Source organism: Macrotis lagotis, chromosome 4 (assembly GCF_037893015.1).
Source record: "Macrotis lagotis isolate mMagLag1 chromosome 4, bilby.v1.9.chrom.fasta, whole genome shotgun sequence".
Lineage (NCBI taxonomy): Eukaryota > Metazoa > Chordata > Mammalia > Peramelemorphia > Peramelidae > Macrotis > Macrotis lagotis.
Window position 1 is genome coordinate 87011690 of NC_133661.1, and position 26283 is coordinate 87037972.

At 35.3% G+C, this 26283-nt stretch overlaps 1 protein-coding gene across 1 annotated transcript in view; it reads left to right on the top strand.

The window, feature by feature from the left end:
- Positions 1-26283, top strand: part of CPXM2 (carboxypeptidase X, M14 family member 2) — a 219341-nt gene that overhangs the window by 136362 nt on the left and 56696 nt on the right. The window contains exons 5-6 of the mRNA XM_074233422.1: positions 3988-4072; positions 8285-8435. Of these exons, the coding sequence (XP_074089523.1) occupies positions 3988-4072; positions 8285-8435 (236 nt within the window). The remainder of the gene's footprint in view (positions 1-3987; positions 4073-8284; positions 8436-26283) is intronic.

The window sequence follows — 26283 nt, forward strand, 5'->3', positions numbered from 1 at the left end:
CATTTTTGAGGACTGAGAATAATCCTTACATGATTTCTCCTAACTTTACTTAATATATATTTGTGTGACCATATAATTTAGAATTGTTAGAGGAAGAAATGGCCATTCTCTGAAGATACCATAAATTTGTTATTTGGTGCAGTTTTATAATAGAAAGATTCTACTTACATAAAATATAACACAGCTCTAGAACCATTGACATTGGTTCTATGAATCATAGAATGCAGAAAGCTAAAGATGAAAAGAACCTTAGAGATCACATAATTCAAATTTCTCATATCACAGATGAGAAATCATGAGTTAATTATGACTAACAATTATAGATTCATTTGATCAAATGATTATTTGATCCAAGCCCTTATAGATCATTTGGCTCGATCTCCTCTAAAGCATGAAATGCTTCTATCACATCCTTTCCCAGTGATTATTCAGCCTCTACTCAGAAACTCCAATGATATGCAATTCACAGTTTTAATGAACACTTATTTCATTTTTGGACAATTCTGATTAAGTAATAATAATTCAAACTTTGCCTGAAAAATTTGCATCAAATTAGGAAATGCAGGCATGGCATCATATTGAAGGACTACCTACTACTAATAAATAATTTTCTTCTGATCCTAAGATGGTGTCTCTCCTATTTATAGAATATGAATTTTAGCAAGTAATCCTTCCCCACCTTGTTCCTAACACACCCACCCACCTGAAGCATTCATTATCCCTCAAATCAATTTATACACACACACACACACACACACACATATATACATATATATGTATTTATATGTTCTTGATTGCTGTGCTATTGAGAATTTAATATAATTTGTTAATCTTTTCAAATAAATTTTACCAGTCTGAATTTGCATCACAAACAATAATACTCATTTGGGTTGTTTCTTAATCATAGAGCTACACTATTTGTTCTAGAGGTTGCTCCATGGCTTAGTGGCTAGAGATAATTAGTAGGATAGCAGAGTTTAGTTATTAATTGGAGTCTGATTCTTTGATTCTTCATAACCCAGTATAGTGTTTTCTTGGCAAATGAAATGGAGTAGTTTACCATTTCCTTCTTCAGTGCATTAAGGCAAAGAAAGGTTAAATAATGTGACCAGGGTCACATAGTCAGTGACTATTTGAGGTCAGATACAAACCCAGAGCACCTTGTAAGATGTTAAGTGACTTGCCCAAAGTCTCCAGCTTGAGCATCTGAGACTGGATTAGAATTCACATCTTTCTGATTCCAGACCCAGTGTTCTATCCACTGAGCCACCTAGCTTGTCTAAGATTTAGGAAAATCTGAGTGTAAATGTGTCTTCAGACACTCACTAGTTCTGCAACCTTGGGAAAAATCACTTAACCTCTATTTGTCTTAATCCACTAAAGAAGGAAATGGGAAACCACTGTAATACCTTTTCCAAAAAACTTCTTAAAATGTTATGAAGAAGAAAAAACTGTAACTAAATTCTCATGGAGAAATAAAAGTCAAGATTTTCCATGGATTTAATGACAAAAAAATGCAAAAGAAGGTGGCTTAGCCCTACCAGATCTAAAGTTATATTATAAAGCATCAGTCATCAGTTATTAAAACTGTCCGGTATTGGCTCAAAATAGAGTGGTGGATCAGTGAAATAGACTAAGTGCAAGAGAGAGAGAGAGAGAGAGAGAGAGAGAGAGAGAGAGAGAGAGAGAGAGAGAGCAGGGAATGATTATAATAATCAACTTTTTGATAAACCCAAAGAGTTCAGCTTTGGGGTTAAAAACTCTCTCTTCAATAAGAACTGTTGGGAAAATTGGAAGTTAGTATGACAGAAACTTGGATTAGACCAACATCTCAACCCTATACCAAGATAAGATCAAGATATAGGAACAGGATTTAGACATAAAAGACAATATCATAAGCAAACTAAAAGATCAAGGAATAGTTTACCTATCCTGTCTATAAGGGAAGCAGTTTATGACTAGAAGAGATGAAGAGCATCATTAAAAACAAACTAGATAATTTTGATTACATTGTTTAAAAGCTTTTGCACAAACAAAACCACTGTAACCAAGATCAAAAGAAATGTATTAAATTGGGAAACAATTTTAACAACTAATATTTCTGACAAAGGAGTCATTTCTAAAATATATTGAGAACTGAGTCAAATTTATAAAAAAAAAAAACAACAATCCATTCCTCAGGTGACAATTGCAGAGGCAATTTACAGATGAGGAAATCAAAGCAATACATGGTCATATGAAATATTGCTCTAAATCTTTACTGATTGGAGAAATGAAAATTAAAGCATATCTGAGGTACCACCTCACACCTCTCAGACTGGCCAATATGACCAGAAAGGACAATGATCAATGTTGGAAGGGATGTGTGAAATCTGGGACACTAATACATTGTTGGTGGAGCTGTGAACTCATCCAACCTTTCTGGGAGAGCAATTTGGAACTACACCCAAAGGGCAACAAAAATGTGCATACCCTTTGATCCACTACTGGGTCTATACCCCTGAAGAGATGATGAAAAAGGGTAAAAACATCACTTGTACAACAAAATTCATACTAGCTCTGTGGTAGCAAAGAATTGGAAATTGAGTGAAGATCTATCAGTTGGAGAATGGCAGAACAAATTGTGGTATATGTATGCTATGCAACACTATTGTTCTATTAGAAACCAGGAGGGATGGAAATTCAGAGAAGCCTAGAAGGATTTACATGAACTGATGCTGAGGGATATGAGCAGAACCAGAAGAACATTGTATACCATTAACAGCCACATGGGAGTGATAATTAACCTTGATGGGACTTGCTCATTTAACCAGTGCAACAATCAGGGACAATTTGGGAGTATCTGGGACGGAGAATATCATCTGTATCCAGAGAAAGAATTGTGGAGTTTGGACAAGACCAAAGACTATCACCTTTAATTTTTAAAAAAAAATTACATGTAATTTTGCTATCTCTTATACTTTATTTTTTCCGTAAGGATATGGTTTCTTTCTTAGCACATTCAGTTTGGATCAATGTAGAACAAGGAAACAATGTAAAGACTATCAGACTACCTTCTGTGGTGGTGGGGGAGATTAGGGGGAAAATTATAAAATTCAAAGATAAACTAAAAAGAAAAAAAAGGTTATGAATAGTCAGACATGACTGAACAGCCAGACAATAACAATAATTGTTGTATATGAAAATAGGTGTCTCAAATACTGTAACATATGTAGGAAAGTCTGTATTGACTAATGATTTGGGAGCCAGAAGAGTTAGGTTTACATCCTCCCTCTGATGTATTCCTGATTTGTCATGGACTAAATAGTTCTTAGATAGGTCTCTAAGATTCAACCTTGCTGAACCATAATGGTGGAAAGAGGTTCCACAAGAGGAAAAAAATCCAAAGAAATCCCAACAACAACCCTCCCCCGAAACAGAACTCAATCACCAATATTTGTGAAGTGTTGTGAGATCATCAGTTATCTCTAATGCATTAAAATCTAATTGAAAGAAATAATATTCCTTTGTTTCATTATAAATCTAAATGATAGCAAGATGAGGCAGTGAGAAAGGACATGGATTTCCTGAACATAAGGATTCTAAGAATTGTCCTATTCCACTTGCCCTGGCAGAAGAATTGTCAGTCTTGTGTTTTTCCTCCAGTGTTCAAAAGGGCTGTAGAAAGGATACCTCTGGTCTGAGATTATTTTATTCCTCCAGTCTCTTGAGAAAGAGGATAAAAAGACTGGGTAGTTGTGAGCATGACAGATTGAATCATGTTCATTTCTGTTTCTCAAGCAATTCTTCTTTTGATGTAGTCAGCTTTCTTCTATTTTACTGATCAAGTATTTCTCTAAATCTACCAGACAAATTTTCAACTAAGGTCGTGGAGATTATTTTATCACAAAAAAGATCTTGTATTTGTCCATATCTACTGTGTGCTGTTTTTGGTTTGCTTTTTAAAGCACTTATACCAATATCAATTCACTTTTGCTTCCTCCTTAGGAGTGATTGGGTGACATCTTACAAGGTGATGGTAAGCAACGACAGTCATACTTGGATCACTGTTAAGAATGGATCAGGAGATGCTGTAAGTATCTATTATACATGATATGGCTAGAACCCTAGAAATTTGAAAAGTGATTATGCAACCTTCTACTCAAACCTCTAATAATATTAGGAATAATCTCTTGTAATTCTTCCTCACTCCCCCATTTTATAGTTGAGGAAATTGAAATGATACCTAGAGAGGGGAAGCAGTTTGACCAAGGTCATACATCTGGTTAAAGGAAGAATCAAACTTAGAAATTAGAGGTCTTGGGGTGGCTAGGTGGTGCAGTGGATAGAGCACTGGCCCTGTCTGTAGTCAGGAGTACCTGAATTCAAATCTGGCCTCAGACACTTAATAATTACCTAGCTGTGTGGTCTTGGGCAAGCCACTTATCCCAATTTGCCTTGCAAAAACTAAAAAAAAAAAAGATATTAGAGGCCCTAATTTGCAGTTCAGCAACTTTTCCATTTACACTATTCTACTCAAGAAAATCTTTAAAGGTATATGTGTGTATATACATATGTATATCCACACACAATACACACATACATACACACATATATAAATGTAATATATGGAAATATATGCAGATATATGACATGCACACATGTATATGAAAATGAATAAATATGATAATTAAAGAACAATTATTTAGTGAATTTATTAGTAGGTTATCTGTAGCCATGTAACTGACACAAGATATAGTTATGCCTACTGTACAATATATCTATTAGTGTGATGATTCTTTTATATTTCATTAAAAAAGAAGGTGAAGGGGAATTAGTATACACAATTAGGTTCTGATTCACCATCCTTAGCTAATTTCATTGATATTTGAAATTTTCATGCTTATTTCCTAAAAAATGAAACTCACTCTGAGTTATCCATTCCTGAGGAATCTAATTATACAACACAGTAAAAACCATCAAAATTGAGTTTTCCCAAGTTTTTTTTTCTTTAGTCATTTAAAAGTGTATTTTAGCACCACCTTTTGTAATTCAGGTTGATTGTATGTATACATGCATGTGTATGTGTGCAAATGTATGCACATGTATATGTTCTTTTAGTTTGAGATTGTGGGGAAATTTCCCTCTTAACTACAATCTTTATTTCTTTCTACCAGCAGGGACTTATTTATGTCTTTCTTTAGATAGCTCTGACTGTCTAATGCCTCTGATGGTCTTTATTATCGCTAAGGTACCCTTTTATGATATATATAAGTTATGGGGACTCAATAAATACTGTTTGATATGAGTGATTTTGAATATGAGGGCCTCCCTCTGTACCATTCTATTGCTCTGAAATTGTAATTATGTCCTGAATCTCTCATGTTTATCTTTGAATTCTAGGCAATTTTGCATAGTGGTTAGAGAATTGGTTTTCCCATGAGGAAGACTTAAGTTGTTTAGCCTTGTGCTTGACAAACACTAAACCCTTAGCATCCCAGGTACCTCTTTTGAGATGATAAGTTGAAGAGAAGTCAATCTTCTCTGAAACATCAGGAGTTCCCCATATCAAAGAAATCTCATGAATGGTCCCTAAAGAACTTATCTTAAATCCTATACATGAACTTTTATCCAACGTTTTATTATGGTATATAGGAAACTTGGATTCTCAAAGGTCATTTGATTATTTCAAATGAAAAGTACTCATGAGAAGATTAAATAAGAGGGTTGTTACTGAGAAGGTTGTTCCAGTATATGTTGCCCTTTTGATTGCAGAATTGAAGAAAGGAGAAATTCTACAAAGAACTTTGCAAGATCCTTTAAACCAAGTTATTACGTGCATTGATTTTTAATGATTTGAGCTCAAAGATAGGCATAGGAGAGAATAATTAGTTAGCCAATAAACATTGGAAGTTAAAAGTATGTTGGGATATTGTTTCAGGTTTAGGAAAAAAATGAAACAAAACTTAGTAATCATCTAACTTAAAGATTCTTAATTTCTTGAGTGTTATGCACCCTTTTGGTTGCCTGCTGAAACCTATAGAACACTTCTCAGAATGTCTTTAAATGCATAAAATAAAATATAAAAATAGTACAAAGGAAATCAATTTTATTGAAATATTTTTATAATAGTATTTTTTTAAAGGCAAAAGACTCTAGTATAAGAACTACTGATATTTCATTTACTGGTGAGGAAAGATCAATCTTTACATTTACTAGTGAGAAACCGAGATTCAGAGAGATTAATGATCTGTTTAATGCCTCCCAGAAAGTACTTGGTAGAGCTGGAACTGAAACCCAACCCAATTCCCACCCCCTCCATATCCACCTATTAACTGGAAGTGATCTTGACTTTCTGTGAACTCTATATGTTTTTCCCATAACCTTTCCTAAGTACTTATAATGTTTCAATTTCCTTTATAGATTTTAGTGTTTGTTTTAAACTTAGGCTAATCTTCACACTCCTTTATGTCTTAATTGATCACTATGACCAAAAGAGTGCCTTCAGTAAATGATTATTAAATAACTTAATCAACAAATACCCCTCATGTATAGATAGAATAAAAGGTAGGAACTAATTTATCTGTCATCCTGGCTCTCAACAGTCTTCCTACCCTTTTTTCCTGCAAATCTCCTTCTTGATCTCAGTGTTTCAGCCAAACTCGACTGTCTATTCCTTATATTTAGTATTCAGAATCATAGCATGTGAGTGTTAGAAGGGACCTTAGTATCTTCTAGTGTAGCCCCCACAAAAAAAAGGAATCACCACTCTAATATAGTTGGCAAGTGGTCAAATATTCTTCTGATTGAAAATTTCTGAAGAGAGGAAACCTATCATGTCATATTTGAATCACTCTATTTGGTAGGAAGGGCTTTCCTACTTCAAGCCCTAAATTGTTTTCCTGATTCTGACATATAGGGTCTAATGGATAAGCTTAGCCCCTCTTTTTTCATGATTACTCTTGAACTATTTGAAAATGGTTATTATTTTCTATCGACATTCCCCCACTTCAGTGTTCTATAGGTTATGTCTCCAATTCATTTGACCAATCCATATGTGATACTGAATCAAGTCCCTTCATCCTCCCAATTGCCAATAGATCAAATTCCTTAGTGTGGTGCTGCTAACTGAATACAATACTCTAGAAGAAATCCATGTGGCTAAGGTAGGATGTAAGGGAACTACCACCTTCCTATTCCTGGAAGTTAGGTTCTTTTTAATTAAATCTAGAATCCGATGAATTTTTTGGACTTTCAAGTTACCCCACTGATTCATATTGAGTTTTCAATGCACTCAAGACCTTCAGATAATTCTCTAAACACATGCTGTCTCTCCATAACTCCTTGATGATACCCATGAATTTGGTCTTTATTAGAAAGTATAAGATCTTGCATTTATCCACTTTTAATTTAATGTACTAGTTCATTTTGAAAACCATCATCTACTGTATTAATTATCCCTCTCAGCTTTATGTCATTTGCAACATTGATGTGAAACCATCTGTGTCTGCCTCTAAGTGATTGATAAAAATGTTAAACAGCTCAGAGCCAAAGACAGATTCCTGCAATATCTTTCCGGCAACACTCCACCATTTTGATATTAAACCAATAAAGACTATTCTTTGAATCTGTTCACCCATATTCTGCTTCTCTTCTTTAGCACAAACCAATCCCAAAGCCTGAAACACAGTAATTCCTCATTTCAGAATCAATCTCTTTCTTCAAAACTTAGTTCAGGGACCGTCTCTGTGAATTTTTTTTTACTCTTACCAAATGGTAATACTCCCTTTCCTCAATATCCTTTATATTATGTTTATTTATGTACATATTCTATTTCCATGAGAAATACTACTTTTTTGCCTTTGTATCCTAGTGTCTTTGTTAATTGTTCAGTCATTTATGTCATGTCAAGCTATTTGTGACCCCCTTTGGGGTTTTCTTGGCAAAAATACTGGAGTGGTTTACCAATACCTTCTCCAGCTCATTTTATAGATGAAGAAACTGAAGCAAACAAGGTTAAATAATTTACTGAGGGTCACACAGCTAGTAAGCTAGATGAGTCTTCCTGATTCCTAACCTAGTACTCTATCTAATGTACCACCTGGTTGCCCTATCCTAGTGCCTACATGGTTCCTTATACTGACTTTATATTTAATTAAAAATGGAAAAGAATGGAATTATATGACTCAGTTGTTTCATACATGAAATCAGGAAGACTCATCGTAGAGAACTAATTTCTTACTTTAAGTGACAATTTTTCTATTCCTCATTAAAACCATAAATTTCTCCTTTTTTCCTCAAATAGATATTTGAAGGAAACAGTGAAAAAGAAATCCCAGTCCTCAATGAGCTTCCAGTTCCAGTGGTGGCCCGTTATATCCGCATAAACCCTCGGTCATGGTTTGATAATGGGAGCATCTGCTTGAGACTGGAAATTCTAGGCTGTCCATTACCTGGTAAGAGACATCTGTGATAATGTCTGACACTCAGTTAGTTAATATATATTTATAAGTAAAAAGTCTTCTATGTTCCAGAAACCCACTTATGCAAAGCACTATGGATACAAAGAATGCCAAAACTAGTCCCTGCTCTCTAGTGACTTACAGTCTATTACAATTTCTAGAGATTTACAATCTAATTACTTACAATTTCTAACTATTTAGAAACAATTTACAAAGAATTTTATATGATTTTATCATTCAGTTGTCACATCACCTCAGCGAGAAAAGGTAGAGCAACTATTTTGATCCATTTTTGATAAATTAGGGTAGTTTGTCCAGAGTTCAAAGGATCAAAAGACCATAGATCTAAAGCTGGAAGGTTCCCCAAAGACCATGGAAGAAAACCATTTAACAGAGGTGACTATAACTCAATAATGCTGACGGTCTTGCTTAATGTCATAAAATAAGCATCCAAGTGGACATGTTTAACTAGTGTGGCAAATCCTGTTCAAGCCCACATAGTCTCATTCCATTTCCAGGGATCTTTCTACTAGGGCATAACTAGCCAATGCATAAAGAAAAATGTAAATCCCCATCTGATTTGTGAAATTGCCTTTCTTGTTAAGCATCAGTATAAAACAGTAGCTGCAGTCTGTGTATGATTCTCTGCCAACAAGGGCATTGTCAGAGTAGAATATTAGGAAAAACAAGACGCAGCTGGCATCTTCAACGAAAGTCATGGATTACCTGCAGCTGCACCTGTGTCAGAGTAGAACCTGTATGCCATTTAATTCAACAAAGATTCTCTTTGTTAGTTTTAAAGGGCAGAGGTTAGCTGGGTGTCTCTTCCAGGTTTGTACCTTTTTAAGGTGGAAGGTGAAGGTTGGCACCCATGAGGACTGAATAATAAGTGGTTCATTGTGAAGTTATGCTTAATCTCTGGCTGTTTGGGGATAAATAGCCTTCTCTGCTTAAAGATGACTTTTACTGGTGAGAGTCATGCTTCTCTTGATGTCAGCATTTGTCACCCTGAAGTGACAGATTTAGGGGAACCTAGAAGGGAGGGCTGCTGGCTTCATTAGACTGGACAAAAAAAGCTATATGCACAAATGTTCAAAAACCAAGTGCTACAAATTACATGAGCTTTGTACAGATCCAAACCCTCGCCACTATCCTATAGTATTAAATTCTTCAGCCTGACCTCAGACCAACTTTTTTCACACTCGTCAAATTATGTTTGATCCTGCTACCAAAAAACCCCCACCTTTGGATCTAGATATACCTTTTGCCTCTGATCCTTCAATTCAGCTCTTCCTAGCCTTAGTAACCAACTCTGGCTTTGAACAAATATTCCGATGTTTTTGGACTTCCCTGATTAGCAACCTTCTTTTGTTTTTAACATTTAAAAAAATTATTTATTTTTAGCATTCCTTACTGAAAATTTTGAGTTTCCAATTTTCTCCCTCCCTCAAGCTCCTTTCTCATCCATGAGAAGGCAATCAATGAAATCAATTCATACAAACTGTAATTTCATATTAGCCATGTTGCAAAAAAGCAAGAAAAATAAAGCAAAAAATGATGTTTTAGTTTACATTCAAAGATTATTAGTTTTCTTTCTGAAGGCGGATAGTATTTTCAATCATGGGTCCTTTAGAATTGTATTGAATCACTGTATTGATAAAGAGAAGTGAGTTCATAGTTGATCATTGTTACAATATTGCTTTGGCTGTGTATAATGGTCTGGTTCTTCTCACTTCCCTTTTCCATCAGTTCATGGAAGTTTTCCCTGGTTTTCCTGAAATCATCTCCTTCAACTTTTTTTTAAATTTTAAAAAAAGTATTTATTTTTATCATTCTTTCCTTTTTAAATTTTGAGTTCCAGAATTTGAGTTCCAGATTTTCTCTCTCCCTCCCAGGACTCCCCATTCATTTCTCATAGAATAATAGTATTTCTTCATAATTCTATGCCACTATTTATTCAATTGATGGGCATTCCCTCAATTTCCAATTCTTTGCCAAGGGGGGATCTTCTTATTGATAACTTTCTTTGCTTCTGGAACTGAAAAACTTCATATTGGATCATGAATGACTCTTACTAGAGCCCATAAAAGACCTGTTATCCACCCTTCTAAGAGGTGAAGTCAGGAGGAAGACTGGGATTTATTTAACCAATCATTTTATTTTAAAGAGTTAAAATTTAGATTTTGGTAGGTTGTCATATATGACAAATCCATTTTGGAATACCTTTTTTTGTCATCCTACAAGGAATGTATTTCTCTGTGGTCCTGCTTAGCTGCAAAATCTTTGCCCTTAGCAAGAAGATTAAGCTTTTCTGATCTAGGGCATTTTGATACACTCCCTCAGCATTCTTTTTATTGTTTTGCATAAGATAAGCTTTTCTAAAAAATGAAAGTTGTTATCAACTTCATTCTCATCATTTTTAGTTCTAGGCTCTGGTTCTTTAAAGTAGAACAAATGGCAGTTGCTGTAATTGTACTAGTAAGCTGTCATTTACATCCTTTCTTTTTGTCCAGTGTTTATTTTGATCTTTCCTCTTGATGGGCTGATGATTTAATTGTATTCAATGAAATGATGCTGAAATGATCTATTGGATTTATTAACTAATTACTTCAAGTGTGTTTAGAGTTTTGTCAGTTTCATTTTTAAAATATTGTCCTTTGATATTTCCCACATCCAACCTCTTCTGACTCTTTTTGAAAGGCAGGGTTCCTCTTTTAGGATATGAGATCAAATTCATTTTACTGGTTTTCCTTTCTCACTGCTGACTCCTACTGAGTTTGCCATCCGCTAATACCTCTAGATCTTTCTTTGAATAAACTGATATCACCCCATAATGAAATGACATTCCTGAGTAGTTGGTAAAGTTTTTGTCTCTAATATTTCCCCAAAATCTTTATTTTCCAGAAATAGGTATCTAAAACTCCAATTCTCTTTAAAATGACTGCTTTGCTTAAATTCCTTGTGAGCTCAACAAAGTGAGATGGAGATGGCCAAATGCCTGTTGAAATATTTCTCTTTATCACTGAGCACATGATGAAACCACTTTCCCCAACTTCTTTAGTCATTTCTTGAAGGAGATTCTATGGAGGAGGAAGAGGGTAGCTATTACGGAGATATGTCATATATCCTTTCTATCTGTCACTTATAAATTTTCCTGAGCTGAATTTTAGACATTTATAGAAGCTTAAAGTTATATTGAATCTCTCCCATCCGGATTAAATTACAGCCAAATCCAGTTAAATTCAAAAGTGAAAAACTATGTGAAAATACAGTATTCATACTTAACCACTTACCTAGTGAGTGTTGTTATTTCTATTAGAGTTTGGGAGTCAGATAAATTCAGGTTAATATCTAATGTATGTCAGACCTACTCTTGGGTCTTGGAGCTATAAAGATTATTTCTGTCCTCAGGGAGGTTACAGAGATAGTTTTACATATATAAGTCTATAATATATGTGTATATTTTCTTTAAAAATATGTAGTATATATGAATATGTGTATACATATGTATGTAATATAAATTTATATATAGGCACACATATATACCCAAATTCTAACCTTTGTAAGGTAATTTGGAAATGACTGGCAACTTGGATTGGTGAGAAGGGGTATGTTTCCTTATTTATGGTCATAATTAATGCCCAGTCATTTTAATTTTTTTTTTTGCAAGACAATGGGGTTAAGTGACTTGCCCAAGGTCAGAAAACCAAATAATTGTCAAGGGTCTGAGGCTGGATTTGAATTCAGCTCTTCCTGACTCCAGGGCCAGTGCTCTATCCACTGTGCCACCTAACTGCCCCAGTCATTTAATTCTTGTTGGAGGGAAGAAGGGTTCTAGAGTCTCATTTATTCCTATCTTTCTGCCTTCCTAGAGTTTCATGTTTTTTATTCTAACCATTATCTTTTCCTTATTTTCATTGACAAGTTCTATTTTCCCAAATCAGAAAACATGTTATGACATTTGGAAGCCTCTTTTTTTGTTTTCTCCTAGGTAATTGGCTTTTGTGGTGGACATGAAGGTTAAAAGGGAAAAACCAGAGAGGAGAAGAGACAGGGTAACAGTTGACAAGGACACAGGAAGGCAAAAAAGCACCTGGGACTTCTTCCCAGAAATTTGCCCTTCATTGGGAGCTCTTAGAGTTAGGAAGCATTGCCCAGAATATGGAATATGTATATACCAAAATGCTTATAATTAGTAGTAGAAGAAAGAGGAGCTGACAAGATAGAGATGCAGAGTATAGGAACCTGGGAATATCAGTGTCATAGAAGCCCTTTCTATGGGATGGACCAGGAGATATCTGAGAGAGAATTATTTATCCATTTATTTTTAAATGAGGGGACTCTCTAAGAGAAGCTGGGGAGTTTCCACTTTAGAGAATTTAATGATTTTACTATAATCTCTTAGGTAGCCCATCACAGGGTAAGAGCTCACTTAGAACCAAGATGTCTTGATGTGTTGGAGGAATAAAGAGAGAAGAAAGAGTTGATATTTATGTTGATATTTATCCAAATATTCAAAGCATTGTGTTAGGTGCTAAAGAACAAATATGTTTGTTCTGTTTGGCTCCAGAGAATAGAACTAGAAACAAGATGGTGGAAATTGCAGAGAAATTTTGGTTCATTGCAAGAAGGAAGTTTTTTCTTAAAAATTTATAATGATCAATTATATATCGCATATATTTATCATAAATAATTATAATGATATTTTAAATATATAATATAATACAATGATAAATAAAATATAATGGCAATAATTGTCAATGCAAAATGTAAATTACCTGCCCTGAGATGTAATGGGCTTGTGTTGTGTTGTGTGTGGCTTTTTTGGACTGTTTATTTACTCCTTGAAATCTATCAGGGAAAACTGGATGATCATTTGTTGGGGGCTTTGTAAAGAGAATTCTTATTCAGTTGCAGATTGGATTAACTGACCTCTGGAATATTTTCTAATTCTAGAATTCTGTTTTTCATATTAGGTCTTACTTTTTACATATCTTCTGGTTTTGTTTATAACTAATGTTATTATGGATATAAATTTTTGATTCTATTCCTCAAAATTTTAGTGTCATTGAATAGATATCATCTGTGAGTGTGTCAGTGGAACTTCTAGAATTCTGAACAGTGATGTAGTCTTAGAAATTATCAAGGAAACATCATATTTCACTATGTCACATCTCTGCCTGATGTTCTCTATGAGAAAATGGAAATGCCTTTGAAAAAAAGAGGACTTGAGGAGAGATATTGGACCAGACCAAGCACACGCAGAAGGGATTTATTTTGAAGAGGATTCGATTTTCAAAGCATTCAGAAACTGAACCCCAAGTGAAAAACAAGAGAGGAGAAGAGATAGGGTAACAGCTGACAAGGACACAGGAAGGCAAAAAAGCAACTGGGACTTCTTCCCACAAATTTACTCTTCATTGGGAGTTCTTAGAGTTAGGAAGCATAGCCCAGAATATGGAGTATGTATAGACTTGGAAGAGTCCAAACAGTGGAGAATGTGACTGATACTTTTCTTGGCAAACTCAAGGAAAAGAGCACACATTGACAAAGTCTTCCTTCTCTTCACTTATAAAAACTTTATGAAAATGATCTAAGCATACATCAAGGGCAAGTTTGATGAAGGCTTTCTGGGAAGTTTTGTTTTGCTTTGCAGCAAAACAAATTTACAGTTATAAAACAATGTATTAAAGAGAATGTAAATATCCACTATATTAATATTGCATTGATTGCAAGAATATTCATACCAGAAATAAAATTCAAGCTCAAAGGTCCTCCTCTCTTAACTTATCTCTTACATCTATATCAGAGTCCTAAATAAGAATTCAAAACAGATGTAACTACAAATATTATTTTTTCAATAATGTATTGAATTTCGGCATCAAATACAATGTTAATCAGGCACATATATTTTCATCAAAGGAGTACAGTGGCTTCTAGCATGGGGTATATTTTGTATAAGCTTTAAGTGAGAGGCAGCATGGCCTCTAGATAGTAAATAGTGAGAAGACTTAAGAGTCAGGCACAGCATCTTTAACAGCATCTGGCATGCTCCAGAACAAGTCACTCAAAAGCACTGGAACTTCCAGAGACTATAAGTAGAATAGATGCCAATCTGCATTAGTAGAATTTTCTTTATCAGAAGTAAGCCTAGACCAAAAACAAAAAATCACTGGTCCTATTCCTTTCCTCCTTTCAACCCTGTGAAAGTCCGAATGAATGAAATAGATCTTAATACCAGCAAGGCTTTCAAAAAAAAAGCTATTGTTGGAAAATCACACTGAAAGAGTTGAAAAAGTCTCTAGAATACCACAAAGACTTCTCAATAAAAGGCAAAGAAATGCAAAAGAGATTTGGACTGACTATCTTACTGGGGGGGGGGGGGTAGTTGAAAAGTTGGTCTTGTTTAGATTATGATAAGCCTATCAAATTAGACCATGAATATAACCAGTGCCAATGGATAACAAACCTGTCCCTGAATTAAGTAGGATCAAATGAAGCTCGATCACATTTTGGAATTTGTATTGTTCTGAATCTAGGAGCCCCACAAACAGACCTGTTGACAGAAAGAGAAGTTTGCTATCTCATCGGTCTTGAAGTCTTTTTTTCTCCACTTAACCAGGTAGAACTAAACTCTAATGATGGAGAAAATGCCTAGTCACTGGCAGCAAGATCTGTTTTCTCAGTTTAGATTGCTTTGGTTGCGGGGGGGGCAGGGATCCTTATATTCTTATAATAAATTTGAGATTTCCCTTGTGAGCTCCAATGCCCAGTCTGGATTCTGTTTGGGAAATGAAAAAACAGCAACATAACAGAGCTTTTTTTTCCCCCCTGACAGCTTCTCTTGTCAATCTTGCTGCAAATTGGCCATGCTTCTGCCTAAAGAATGTATATCCACTAAAGGAATCAAATTGTGTTCCTGAATTCATATGAGCAACAAAGCCCTCTAGGGAGTTCATGAGATAAGAATTATTTGAAACAGTGACACTAATAAATAAACTCAAATTGATATACTCCTATCTTTATAGTTCTGTACTTGGTTTCTTTGACACTAATTAACTATCAAGATAGACATGACCTTGATTGACCTCTTTGCCACATCTTAGGCTATGATTTCCTTGTTATTGCTTTCCCTTCCTTAATAGGGACAGGCTTGTCATGAGGATTATCAGTTGTTGGCTTGGAACAAAGTTCATTATATTCAACAGGGTTACCTGGGGTTCTCTTTAATAGATGGAGCTCTTTGGAGACAGGTTTATATTTTACCCTGTGATCTATTTGTGTTTTCCTAGCTCTCAATGGCCATCACTCCTTTTAGCCTTGGACCAATGGAGACTTTCAGCAACTTGGGCACTTGATTATATCAGAATTTGATATAGCTTTCTTTTATCACTCAATGTATGACTCACAGGAGGGTCAGTGTGCCCCAAACCCAACATAATTTATTCATGCTTTCAAAGACCCACACAACGTGAACCTTTGTCCCTAGTGCATGAAAATGTTTCTCATCTTCCCTCTCCCACCCCTTTCTCCTTTTTTGTCTTGGCCCCCAGTCAGAGACTTTGACTTCTTGGGATCAAATATCTTTATTAATCTTTGTTTATTGTAGTAATTGTTTTGATAATTTGGAGACATAAAGTGAAGGGGCCACCAGTATACTTAAAAGCCTTGGAATAATAACCTGTAAAGGTAAATTAAAGCAACAAAAGACTCTTTAGTCATAATTTGTCAGATTAGCTACCATTGAGTATTTGCAAGAATGTTATTTAGAAAAAAAATTAAAAAAAAAGAATGTTATTTAGAAGGCAAGAAAAATAGTTCCACTTGGTTTCCAGGAATAGAACTAAGCAATGACTAAGTCACAAAGGGGCAAAATTTCATTTGATGAAAGCACTTCTACTCCCTGGTGCTTTGAAGAAATAGAATGGGCTGCCTTAAAAAAAGATGTACATTCCCTTTCAGTGGAAGCCTTCAGCTACAAGCCTGATCATTGCTGATCAGACCTGTAACCACGGGGACTCTTGTTCAGTCAGGTTGCCTCTGAAGTCTCTTCTATCCTGAGATTCAGTGATTCCCTTAAATGTAATTTCTAGCTAATCAAATAGCACTGCTGATCTCTGAGATCCTTAGGATTAGGCTTCCTGTAATCAGGAAGGATGGAGTAACTGATACTGCTTACTCTTTCATTTCTTTTTCTGGTTGCCCTGCTTTGTAGTGAAGATTTCAGCTGTTATCCCTCTGAGTTCAAGCACCTGCTCCATCAATTCTTGAAAACAAACAATTCCCCCACCCCACCCCAATATGCTACTGGTCTGATGGAGGATTCTAGATTCAAGGCAAGGAAAGACTTTAGAGACCACTGAGTTCAAGCCACCCGTTTGCCAATGAGGAAACTGTAGGGCAATGGTTATCTAGTATATTGAAGGAGATTCCATCAATAATAATGCAATAGTATTGTATTTTATTAGATACAGTACCTCATTTGATCAGCAGAACCACTAAGAAGATACTTCTACAAATGGGAGAAACAAAATTCATTAATTTTTGATTGGCTTCCCTAGAGCAGTAGCAGCTGTTTGAATCAGGTCAGACCCCATTACAATAAAAATCTTATGTAATTCAAACACTTAGATTTCCCAGTTGAGTGTTTGCATAGGACCTAGTCCTTTGGTCCTCTTCAAAAACATAGAACGACCATATGAGGAACTCTCAGATAGGAAACTCCCCCTCCCAATGCAAATTGACAACTTCTCTGAAAACAATAGTTTTTGAATGCCTGAGACAATAAGAACCTTGCTCAGGGTCTCAAAGTATATGTGAGAAAGAAAATGTGAAGACTAGTCTCTTGACTCCCAGATGAGTTCTCCATCTATAGTTATCCCTTTCACAATCTGACATTTCCCATTATGGTTTCAGTCTATTTCAGTAAGAAATTAAATGGGAATTTGGGGGATTTTACAGAAGCCAAAGATGACATGTGAAGGCCAGCAGGTGACACAGAGCCTATTACCAAATACTTAACTCAAATTTTACAATAAGGTACTGTAAACACCAAATAAAAGAAAAAAGGATAAATAGATTTCTTTGGTATGAAGGGAAGGACAAAATTTTATTGCATTTTTCAGGTCACAAGATCACTGTGCTTCTAACCCCCAAGATTTCAAAGGGATAAATTATACTATATATATATATATATATATATATATGTATGTATGTATTAAATATGTAATACATAAAAACTCCAAATTCTGTTCACAACCCCAAAATATGACATTCCTTTAGAAACATTATTATAAAATACTGCCTGATTAGGAGTCATAAGGATCTTGGTTTGAACCCTTACTCTCTGGATTTCAGTTTCCTCATCTGTAAATTATAGGTTAGATGTTTTTTGAAGTTCTTTCCAGCTGTAAGCCTGTGTCCCTATAAGCCTAATCCGGGGGGGGGGGGACCTCTATGGTAAATAAACATTGATTAATTGAGAATTAATTGATAACTAACATTGAAAATTGGTATTCAGAAGCTAAACTTTAAGACAAAAATAGGGACAAGGGTTGACTCTGTGCCCTCTCTTGGGGGTCCAGTTAATATCACAAACACCCAAACATTTTTGGAAAACATCTCCCAACAAGGCAGTTTATTGATTTATCAACCCTTTTTTAATAGTCAGTTAATAAATATTATTTATTCAGTACCTACTTGGTGACAGTCACTGTGCCAAACACTGGAAAAATAAATATAAAAAAAAGAAAGATAGTCTCTGCCCTCAAGGAGCTTATATCTAATTGTGTTTTAATGATCTCCTCTCTGTTTACCCAACCTTCCTATGTATTTGCCCTTCTTTTATTACACCAGGATCAAAGGTTACAGGGACTAGCTGACTGGTTATTTCATGTCTTCAGTCAACACTCATTTCTCTCCCTACTGTCTTTTATTCTTATATCTGCCTTACTTAGAGATTACTCAAATAAGTATTGTAGTTGGGAGCCTCAAGTATCTTGGAAGAGATTATTTGCTAAGGGTCACTTGATTAATTTAGGAGTCTTATTCAGAGTCACCAAGTTCTACGTCTGTTTTTTCTGGTCATGTTTCTTTAACTTTGGTCAACTTTCTTTAACTTTCTTTAACTTTTCATTTTCTTGAAAGTTGAAGAATTTAGGATTATATAAGTGGCATGTAACATGGATAAAATGCCAGCATTGAAATCAAGACTAAATCTTAATAAATTTAAATCTAACCTTGGAATACTTACTAGCTGTGTGACTATAGGTAAGTCGCTTAACCCTGTTTGTCTCAATTTACTCAGTAAATATGAGCTAGAGAAAGGAAAAGTTGAAGTTGAATAATTGTTCTTGTTGAACAAAGATCTAACAAGATTGAAAGGAATGAACAACAACCAAGAAAAACTCAGGTATGAAATTCCTTGCTACTTAAGTAACAGGATAGGTGAGTGTGTGCCCAATAAAGCCTATCATCATTGAGAGAAAGACATCTTTCCATTCTGCAACTTTGGTCCCATGTCCTCCAAGTCAATTGCTGAATAATGGAGAAGACCATGAAATCATTGGTCTGTCTGTTCATTAAGATGATAGGACATCATTGATTAAAAAAAAAGAACTAACCATTTGTCATAAAGCCTTTAATGATCATCTGACATTCAATTCAGCAAGCACTTATGCACCTACAGTCTCTAAGCTCTACTGAAGACCTACTGGGAGCTCATTAGAATATGAAATCCATGTTAGGTTCTTCAAAGCTAAGTTAACAAAATAGAAGTTGAAAAGTTCCAATGACAGACCAGGTATCTGCTGAATTAGGATAAACCTCCCTAAGATTTACATAATGTTCCATTTCTCATCTCTGAACCTTTGCACCAAGTATCTCAACCCCTCATTGCAATACTCTTCATCCATCTCCTGGAAGCCTTAGCTCTTTCCATTATTCTGCTCAAGAGTCACCTCCTTTTGTGACGCTTCCTCCCAAATTGTTCACCTTCTCTCTGCCCCTGAAGTTATTTTCATATATTTTCATATATTTTATGTATTTAATTAGATAATTTCCCTGTCTCGTAATACCTAAATTCCTAGAGGATAGAGATTTGTTTTATATTTCTTTCCTGCCCACTTAATTTTATGTGCCTGCCACATTATAAGTACTTCACCATTGTTAATTAGTTGAATGAATGAATGAGGAACATCACTAGAAAAGTGGTGACCAAATGATAAAGCTTTTTGACCATAGCAGTTCTTGAAAAATAATTGAATAAGTCTTGGAAGAGCTGAATTTGTTCCAGAAGTGGAATTTCCTATAGTGATGAAATAATGGATTCTTAAAATATTTTGTATCAACAGTGTGATATGAAAAAAAGGAGATGACCATTCATTGTATGAGAAAGAATACCAGGTCAGAAAAAGAGAGAGAGTGGAATCCTATTTCAGTCACAGTTAGACCGCATCTGGATTATTCTGTATTTCTATATCTACCGTTTAAGAAGAACATGGATGAACTGGAGAACTTGTTGAATTTAGCTCCTGCCCTATAATCTTCTAGGTTGCTCTGGGCTCAGCTTGGCCATACCTTAGTCTTTACTATTTTGTCCAGTCTCCAAGACCTGCCTCAGTTACCTTCTTTGCTCTTCCTCAGTTCTCCAAAATCTCACAGTAAAGACACAACAAAGACTAAGAGTTTGCCTGATAAATTGTTCTGCTTTTCTAGCCCGAGTTCCTTTTTAATGAAACTTCCCCAGTCTTTTTAAAATTCATTTGCAGCTCTTGAATTTGGCCAATCAGTTTTGATGAAGAAAGTCCCGGTTTCTCCCCTAGATGAGCTTCTGGAATATGGGCCATCACTGAAAAAGAAGGAAAAAAACAATAAACCTCTAATAATACAAAATATTAAGTACTTAGTGGGAATGCTTTAAGAATGAGAGAGAGACACAGTCAGAGATAGAGCAGAGAGAGAAGGGAGAGAAAGAAATCTTTGGCTGAGAAAGGTTTGATGGAAATTGTTTTTGAAATTTTTATAATGGAATATAATAAAGGCAGGTCATGTGGCCAGGTTCATAATCCTCAGCAAATGATTAGGATCAGCAACATGTGAATTTCTCAAACTTGTAGTCTTTTTGTATTGTGTTCAGTTTTTATTCATTTTTTTCAAGTACTTTGTAGGAATGACTTCTGTTTGAAGGAAATGGACTTGAAAGGATTGCTAAAAGAGGTTCCTAAGACTTGTTGGGTATCAAATGCCTTTAGGAAATAAGTAGGTGAATAAGTTGAGTGTAAAAAAAATGATAAAAGTATTCATTTACTTCCCTTTAAAATATATTGGTAGAAAAATTAAAGAGAATGCATCTTGTTCCAATTCACTGCAGGGTATTAAAATACTTTTAAAAAATTTCCAGTATTTTGCCCAACCTGAATTACTACCCATTTTCTAAGCTTGTATCATTTTGTCCTGGTACACAATCTTCTAAGTTTTTCTTTGAATGTCTCAATTAGTTTTGTTTATGACAGAAAACATACTTTCTAAACCATGTTTGTACTAAAATGTATGTGTAAAATGGGGTTTCTGATAACATTTGCTCTACCTACTTACCTACCTACCTTGAAAATTCTTGTCAGGAAGACTTTTGTTGTAAACATTAAAGTGATATGGAAATATAAGCTAATATGTATATGAACTTCTTTACTTTGAGATATTTGATTTTCTTTCTTTCCCCATCTCTCCCTCCACTCCTGCCTCAATCTGTTTTCCAAGCCATTTGTTTTTCTAGTGAAATAGTTCACATTTTCTTCTATTTTTTCATTATTTTGATTTTGTTTCATTCTTCCTTAATTTCTCATGTAGTCTTTAACTTTCATTTGTTCAATTATAATATTTAAGGAATTATTTTTTTCAATGGGCTTTTGTGCCTCCTTTTCCATTTGACCAGTATTACCTTTTAAAGAGTTCTTTTCTTCACTAGATTTTTTGTACCTTTTTTCCATTTGGGTAATCTTACCTTTTTTTTTGAAAAGTTGTTTTTGTCAGTTTAATTTTACATTTTTTGTATTTCCTTTAGCATGTTGTTGACTTTTTTCCATGACTCTCTTGAATCACACTTATTTCTATTTACAATTTTTTTTTTATCTATTTCTCTTAATTGATTTTGAAAATTCTTCTTGAGCTTTACTAGGAGTTTTTTGGGTGGCTGAGACCAAGTGACATTTCCTTAAGGCTTTTGATATTTTGACATTGTTGGCCTCTGACTTTGTGCAACTTTTTATGCTCAAGTTTTTTTGTGTGTGTGTGTGTGTGTGTGTGTGTGTGTGTGTGTGTGTGTGTGTGTGTTGTTTGCTTGGTTGTTTGTTTTTCAGCACTTTCCAACCTGTTTTTTGACTTTTGTATTAATATTGAGCTCTGCTCCTGTGTCAGAGGGGGCACTTCTCCAAGTTTCTTGTTTGGAGCTTGCAGGATCTCACTTCTGGGTTGTATCAGAGGCCATTGGGTCTTGTACCTGGACTGTGTTGGGGATGGGAAAGAGGTCACTGCTAACTTGCAACATAGTTCCTGCTGTATAGAATAGATTCTGACTGGGACTAAGCTGAGGAGATCAAAGAACCAGTCAGTAAAAACGTTCTTGATGTTATAAGGCACAGTTTTTTCCGCAATGACAATCTCTTTAAAAGAAAGGAGGTCTGCCTTTGAGCCATTTCTTACAATATTCAATTCCATTCAATAAACATTTATTGCTAGGCCCTACCTAAGTACTGGGGGGATACAAATGAGAAAAAAGTTGATCCCTCCTTTGCCAGGAGGGATCATAATCTAATTGAGGAAGACAATACACACACACACACACACAAACAACTTGATGAGAGGGATTAATGATAGGCCACTAGGTAAGGTACCCTGGGGGGACATCTTATTCCATAAATTAGAAACCAGGCAGAGCAGTTATTGGAAAAAGATAAAATGTTTGTCTCTCATTCTCGAAGGAGACTGTAACATCAGGGAGGCGATGCCATGACAAACACATGAATTGGAGTGAGTGGGGTGCTGTGCTAAATCACCAGACTCATTTTCTCCTCTGGATCCATCTGGGTCCAGTGACCAGATAAGGATCAGAACAACTGGAGATGGCCCTATATGTGAGGTAGTCAGGGTGAAGTGACTTGCCCAAGGTCACCCCATGTCAAGCATCTGAGACTGGATTCAAACTCCTATTCTCCTGGCTCTAAGGCCAGTGCTCTATCCACTGTACCACCTAGATACCCTTTGTTGAAAAATGAACTTACAGGGAGACTGTGAACTCTCCTTAGTAGAAGTCTTGAAGAGGAATTTGGAGCTCTACCCTCCAACCTCTCAAAAGGTGAGGCAATGAGGGTGAATTGAGAGTCAAGATATTTAGAATATTTATAAGATAGGGCAGTTATTCTGGATTTCAACTAGACTTGGGATAAGGCAAATCAATGTATGCAGAGTAGTAACTAGCTAGTTTATTAATCTGTCATTGATCTAGGGGTCTCAGAATGGTGGTAGACCTGTTTTCCCTTCTGGCTGACCATATACAAAGTATAGAAGAGAAAACTTAAAAACTAATTTATATCAGTCTGATCTAGGGTAAAATGGAAAAAAAATCTTTTGGGAATAGTCAATTTATTCCTTAGAATTTCACTGTATTCATGGATTTTAACAAACAGGTTCATGGTGCTACAATTGAAGGTTTTTCCTGTTCAAAGGGGAAAAGTAGAAAAAAAGATAAAATGATTGGGGGGATTCTACAATTCCCTCCACAAAACTGGAAACCCTAACCTTTCCAGAAAACTGTATCTGCCCAGAGTGGATTTCACATGAGTAAGGCTAGGCAGCATTCTTTTTAAGCAGCCATTGACATTTTCCTTTTCATGGAGAACTACTGATATGCCAACATAAACATTTTTTTTAGAAATATCAAAGTGACATCTCAAGTAATAAACCAAATTTACAGTCTGAAATCATATCCCATATGACAAATTCCAATACTTTATAATTATGGCATTCTAGAATCGTTGCTGGGCTAACATCAATAACACAAAGCATGTGTTGGTACAACAACCTAATGTATAGAAAGCACTACATATAAACAAAACTCACCAACTAGTGTTTATTAAGCCCTCCCTGCTATGTAATATGCATATTGGGCTAAGCTAGGGATACAAAGAAATTCAAAAGACAGCTCTTATTCTCAGAGATCTCAGTTTAATTGGGGAGGCAGCATTCAGATAACTGTGCAAAGAAGATATATTCAAAATAAATTGGGGGCAGTGTTAGCGGGAAGGCACTAAGATTAAAGAAAACTGGCTAAGGAGTCTTCCAAAAGGTAGAACTTTAAGCCAAGGAAACCGAGAGGCAGAAATGAGGACAGAAAGGAATCCAGGTGTGCAGGTCAGTCAATGTAAACACTTGGATTTTTGGAAATAAAGAAAGAGCCAGGTGGGCAGTGTCAGTGGATGGCAGAGGACATACAAGGGAGTAAAGTATAGGAAGACTAGAAAGGGAAGAAGGGCTAGTTTATGGAGGAATTTGAAAGCCAATTATTAGAGCAGAAGCTACCCAAGGGTATAAAGATTGCCTTATTCATTTCCATATTGCTATTTCCTAGTGCTCTATGTCTAATAGATACTAAATAGAGGTTGAATGAATTTGAATATAAATGTCAATTGCTGTTATAAATGATAGCAATGATGATGATGATGATGATGATGATGATGATAATCATAGCTTTCAAAAAAATTCATCCACAAAAACTGGAGATCTTTGGTAGGTGATTATAAGATTCTGTATCTTCTTTTTGTTTTTCATAGAATCACAGAGATAGAAGGGACCTGAGATGTCATTTAGTCCAACCCTCACTCAGCATATTTTACTTAGCATTTCCACGTTTTTCCTTGCTTCATCACCTCAAAAATTCTTTGATTTTCTTGGAGTGACTATTTCCTTCACATCCACAGACTGCCTTCATTCCTTGACTAAATATATAGTCTTTCTGACTTACTGAATCCAAAACAATTGGTCATCTTATAGCCAACCCCTGATGATGAATTCTCCCACCCTTATTCATTTCTTGGGGGTAAAAAGCCACATACTGGATCTATAGATTGTATTTAACTTTCCAGTTTAATCTTTGTTATGGGGGCTTGTGCTGTGCTAACCTCCCTTTCTATAAAGTAGAATTATTCATTGTAGTCCATGTCATAAGGATTCAGTGAGGCAGAATAAGGAATGTGTCATAAATAATTTGAAGTATCCCGAGGAAGCCTAGAAATAATTGTGGTGTCATTATGCCTGAAATAATTCACAGAGTTTAACCCATATTAGGTTAGCTCCTCTATTCTAATCTGTTCAACTACCCTCTGAAATGAGCAAGAGAAAGGGACATTCAAATGTTTGCCACATTCTTCTGAATCTATGCCCATTTTCATCATTAGAAATCTTGCTTCATTTATTATTGGTTTGGGTGTTTACAAACAGTACCTTATGGAGTCACCTCAGAAAAGAAGACAGTCCCAGATTAAAAAATTTAAAAAAAGAACAACTAAAAAATCTTTACCATGGGACAATGTGCTTTCTCTATCTTTGAAGACTATCTCTGAAATAACCAGTGATCTGTACTTTTTGAACACAGTTGTCTTATCAATAAGAGAAAGCTTCAGCTGTGACCATGTAAAGTTGATGGCCAGTAAATGGAAGTAACCACTTTGTGGCACCTACTTTTATCATTAGATGGGAATAACATTTTGCAAAATCAGAATGTTAAATCTATTTGGGAACTGTATCTTTACAATGTACTTGCAATGTAAACTCATGCACATTGCCTGGCCTTCCTGAACCTCAGTTTTTTTGTTTGTGCTTCATAACGTGTAAAATGAATGTAGTATCTATTCTATCAGGATTGTAAAAAGAATCAATTGAAAAAATAATTGTAAAACTTGTGTAAATAATAAACTGCTTTGAAATTTGACATGCCATAATTTTCAAATGATTTAACATCATTAATCACTACACTTTTCTCAGTATAAATGACATGAAAGAAGACACTACAGTAGCCAAAAAACCACTGAGCCACTCCAACTAACTTGTAGTGAAACCACTTATATGTGTTACCTTCTCCCCATTAATCTGGTTAAAACAGCAGACATAATAAGTTCCCTCCATGGAGATAATTTACAGTTGTCTTGTTTTATATTATTTTTTCTTTGCCATTGCCATGTTGTGATCTTAACTTAAAAAAGTTTTCCATGAGGGCAAAACTGAGTCTATGGGAATCAGTAAAGAAAGCTTAAATGTTAGGATACTTTCAGATGACTTGTTTGGTAATAATTGAATCAGTAATTAATTGTCCTTGGAATTTTTGTTTCCTTTTTTGTTTCAGGCAAAATATTTATTTCTTGAACTTGTCAATTTGTTTTGGATGAGTCCAGCTGTGAAAGCCTTGTATAAATTTCTTGGACATATAAAATTGGCCCTTGTTTTGAGGGAGTCTAGTATATAATCTCCATCTGTCTATTTCCGTCTGCCTTTTTCTCTCTTTCTCTTTCTCCATGTGTCTCTGTCTGTCTCTCTTATCTTCTCTTTCTCCATCTGATGACTCCTATTAAGGAAACATTGTGTGATAGAGAGCTGACCTTGGAGCAAGGAATATCTGGCTTCAAATCCTGTATCTGACATATATTTAGACATGGGATCATGGGCAAGCCATTTAATGTCTCCGTGTTCTGGCCAACACTTTTTAAAGAATACGTAAGCAGCAGAAAAAGTGCCAACCTGCATCACCAGAGTAATTCCTCAGTAGTATTTCCTATCATCAATGAAGTCCCAGCTT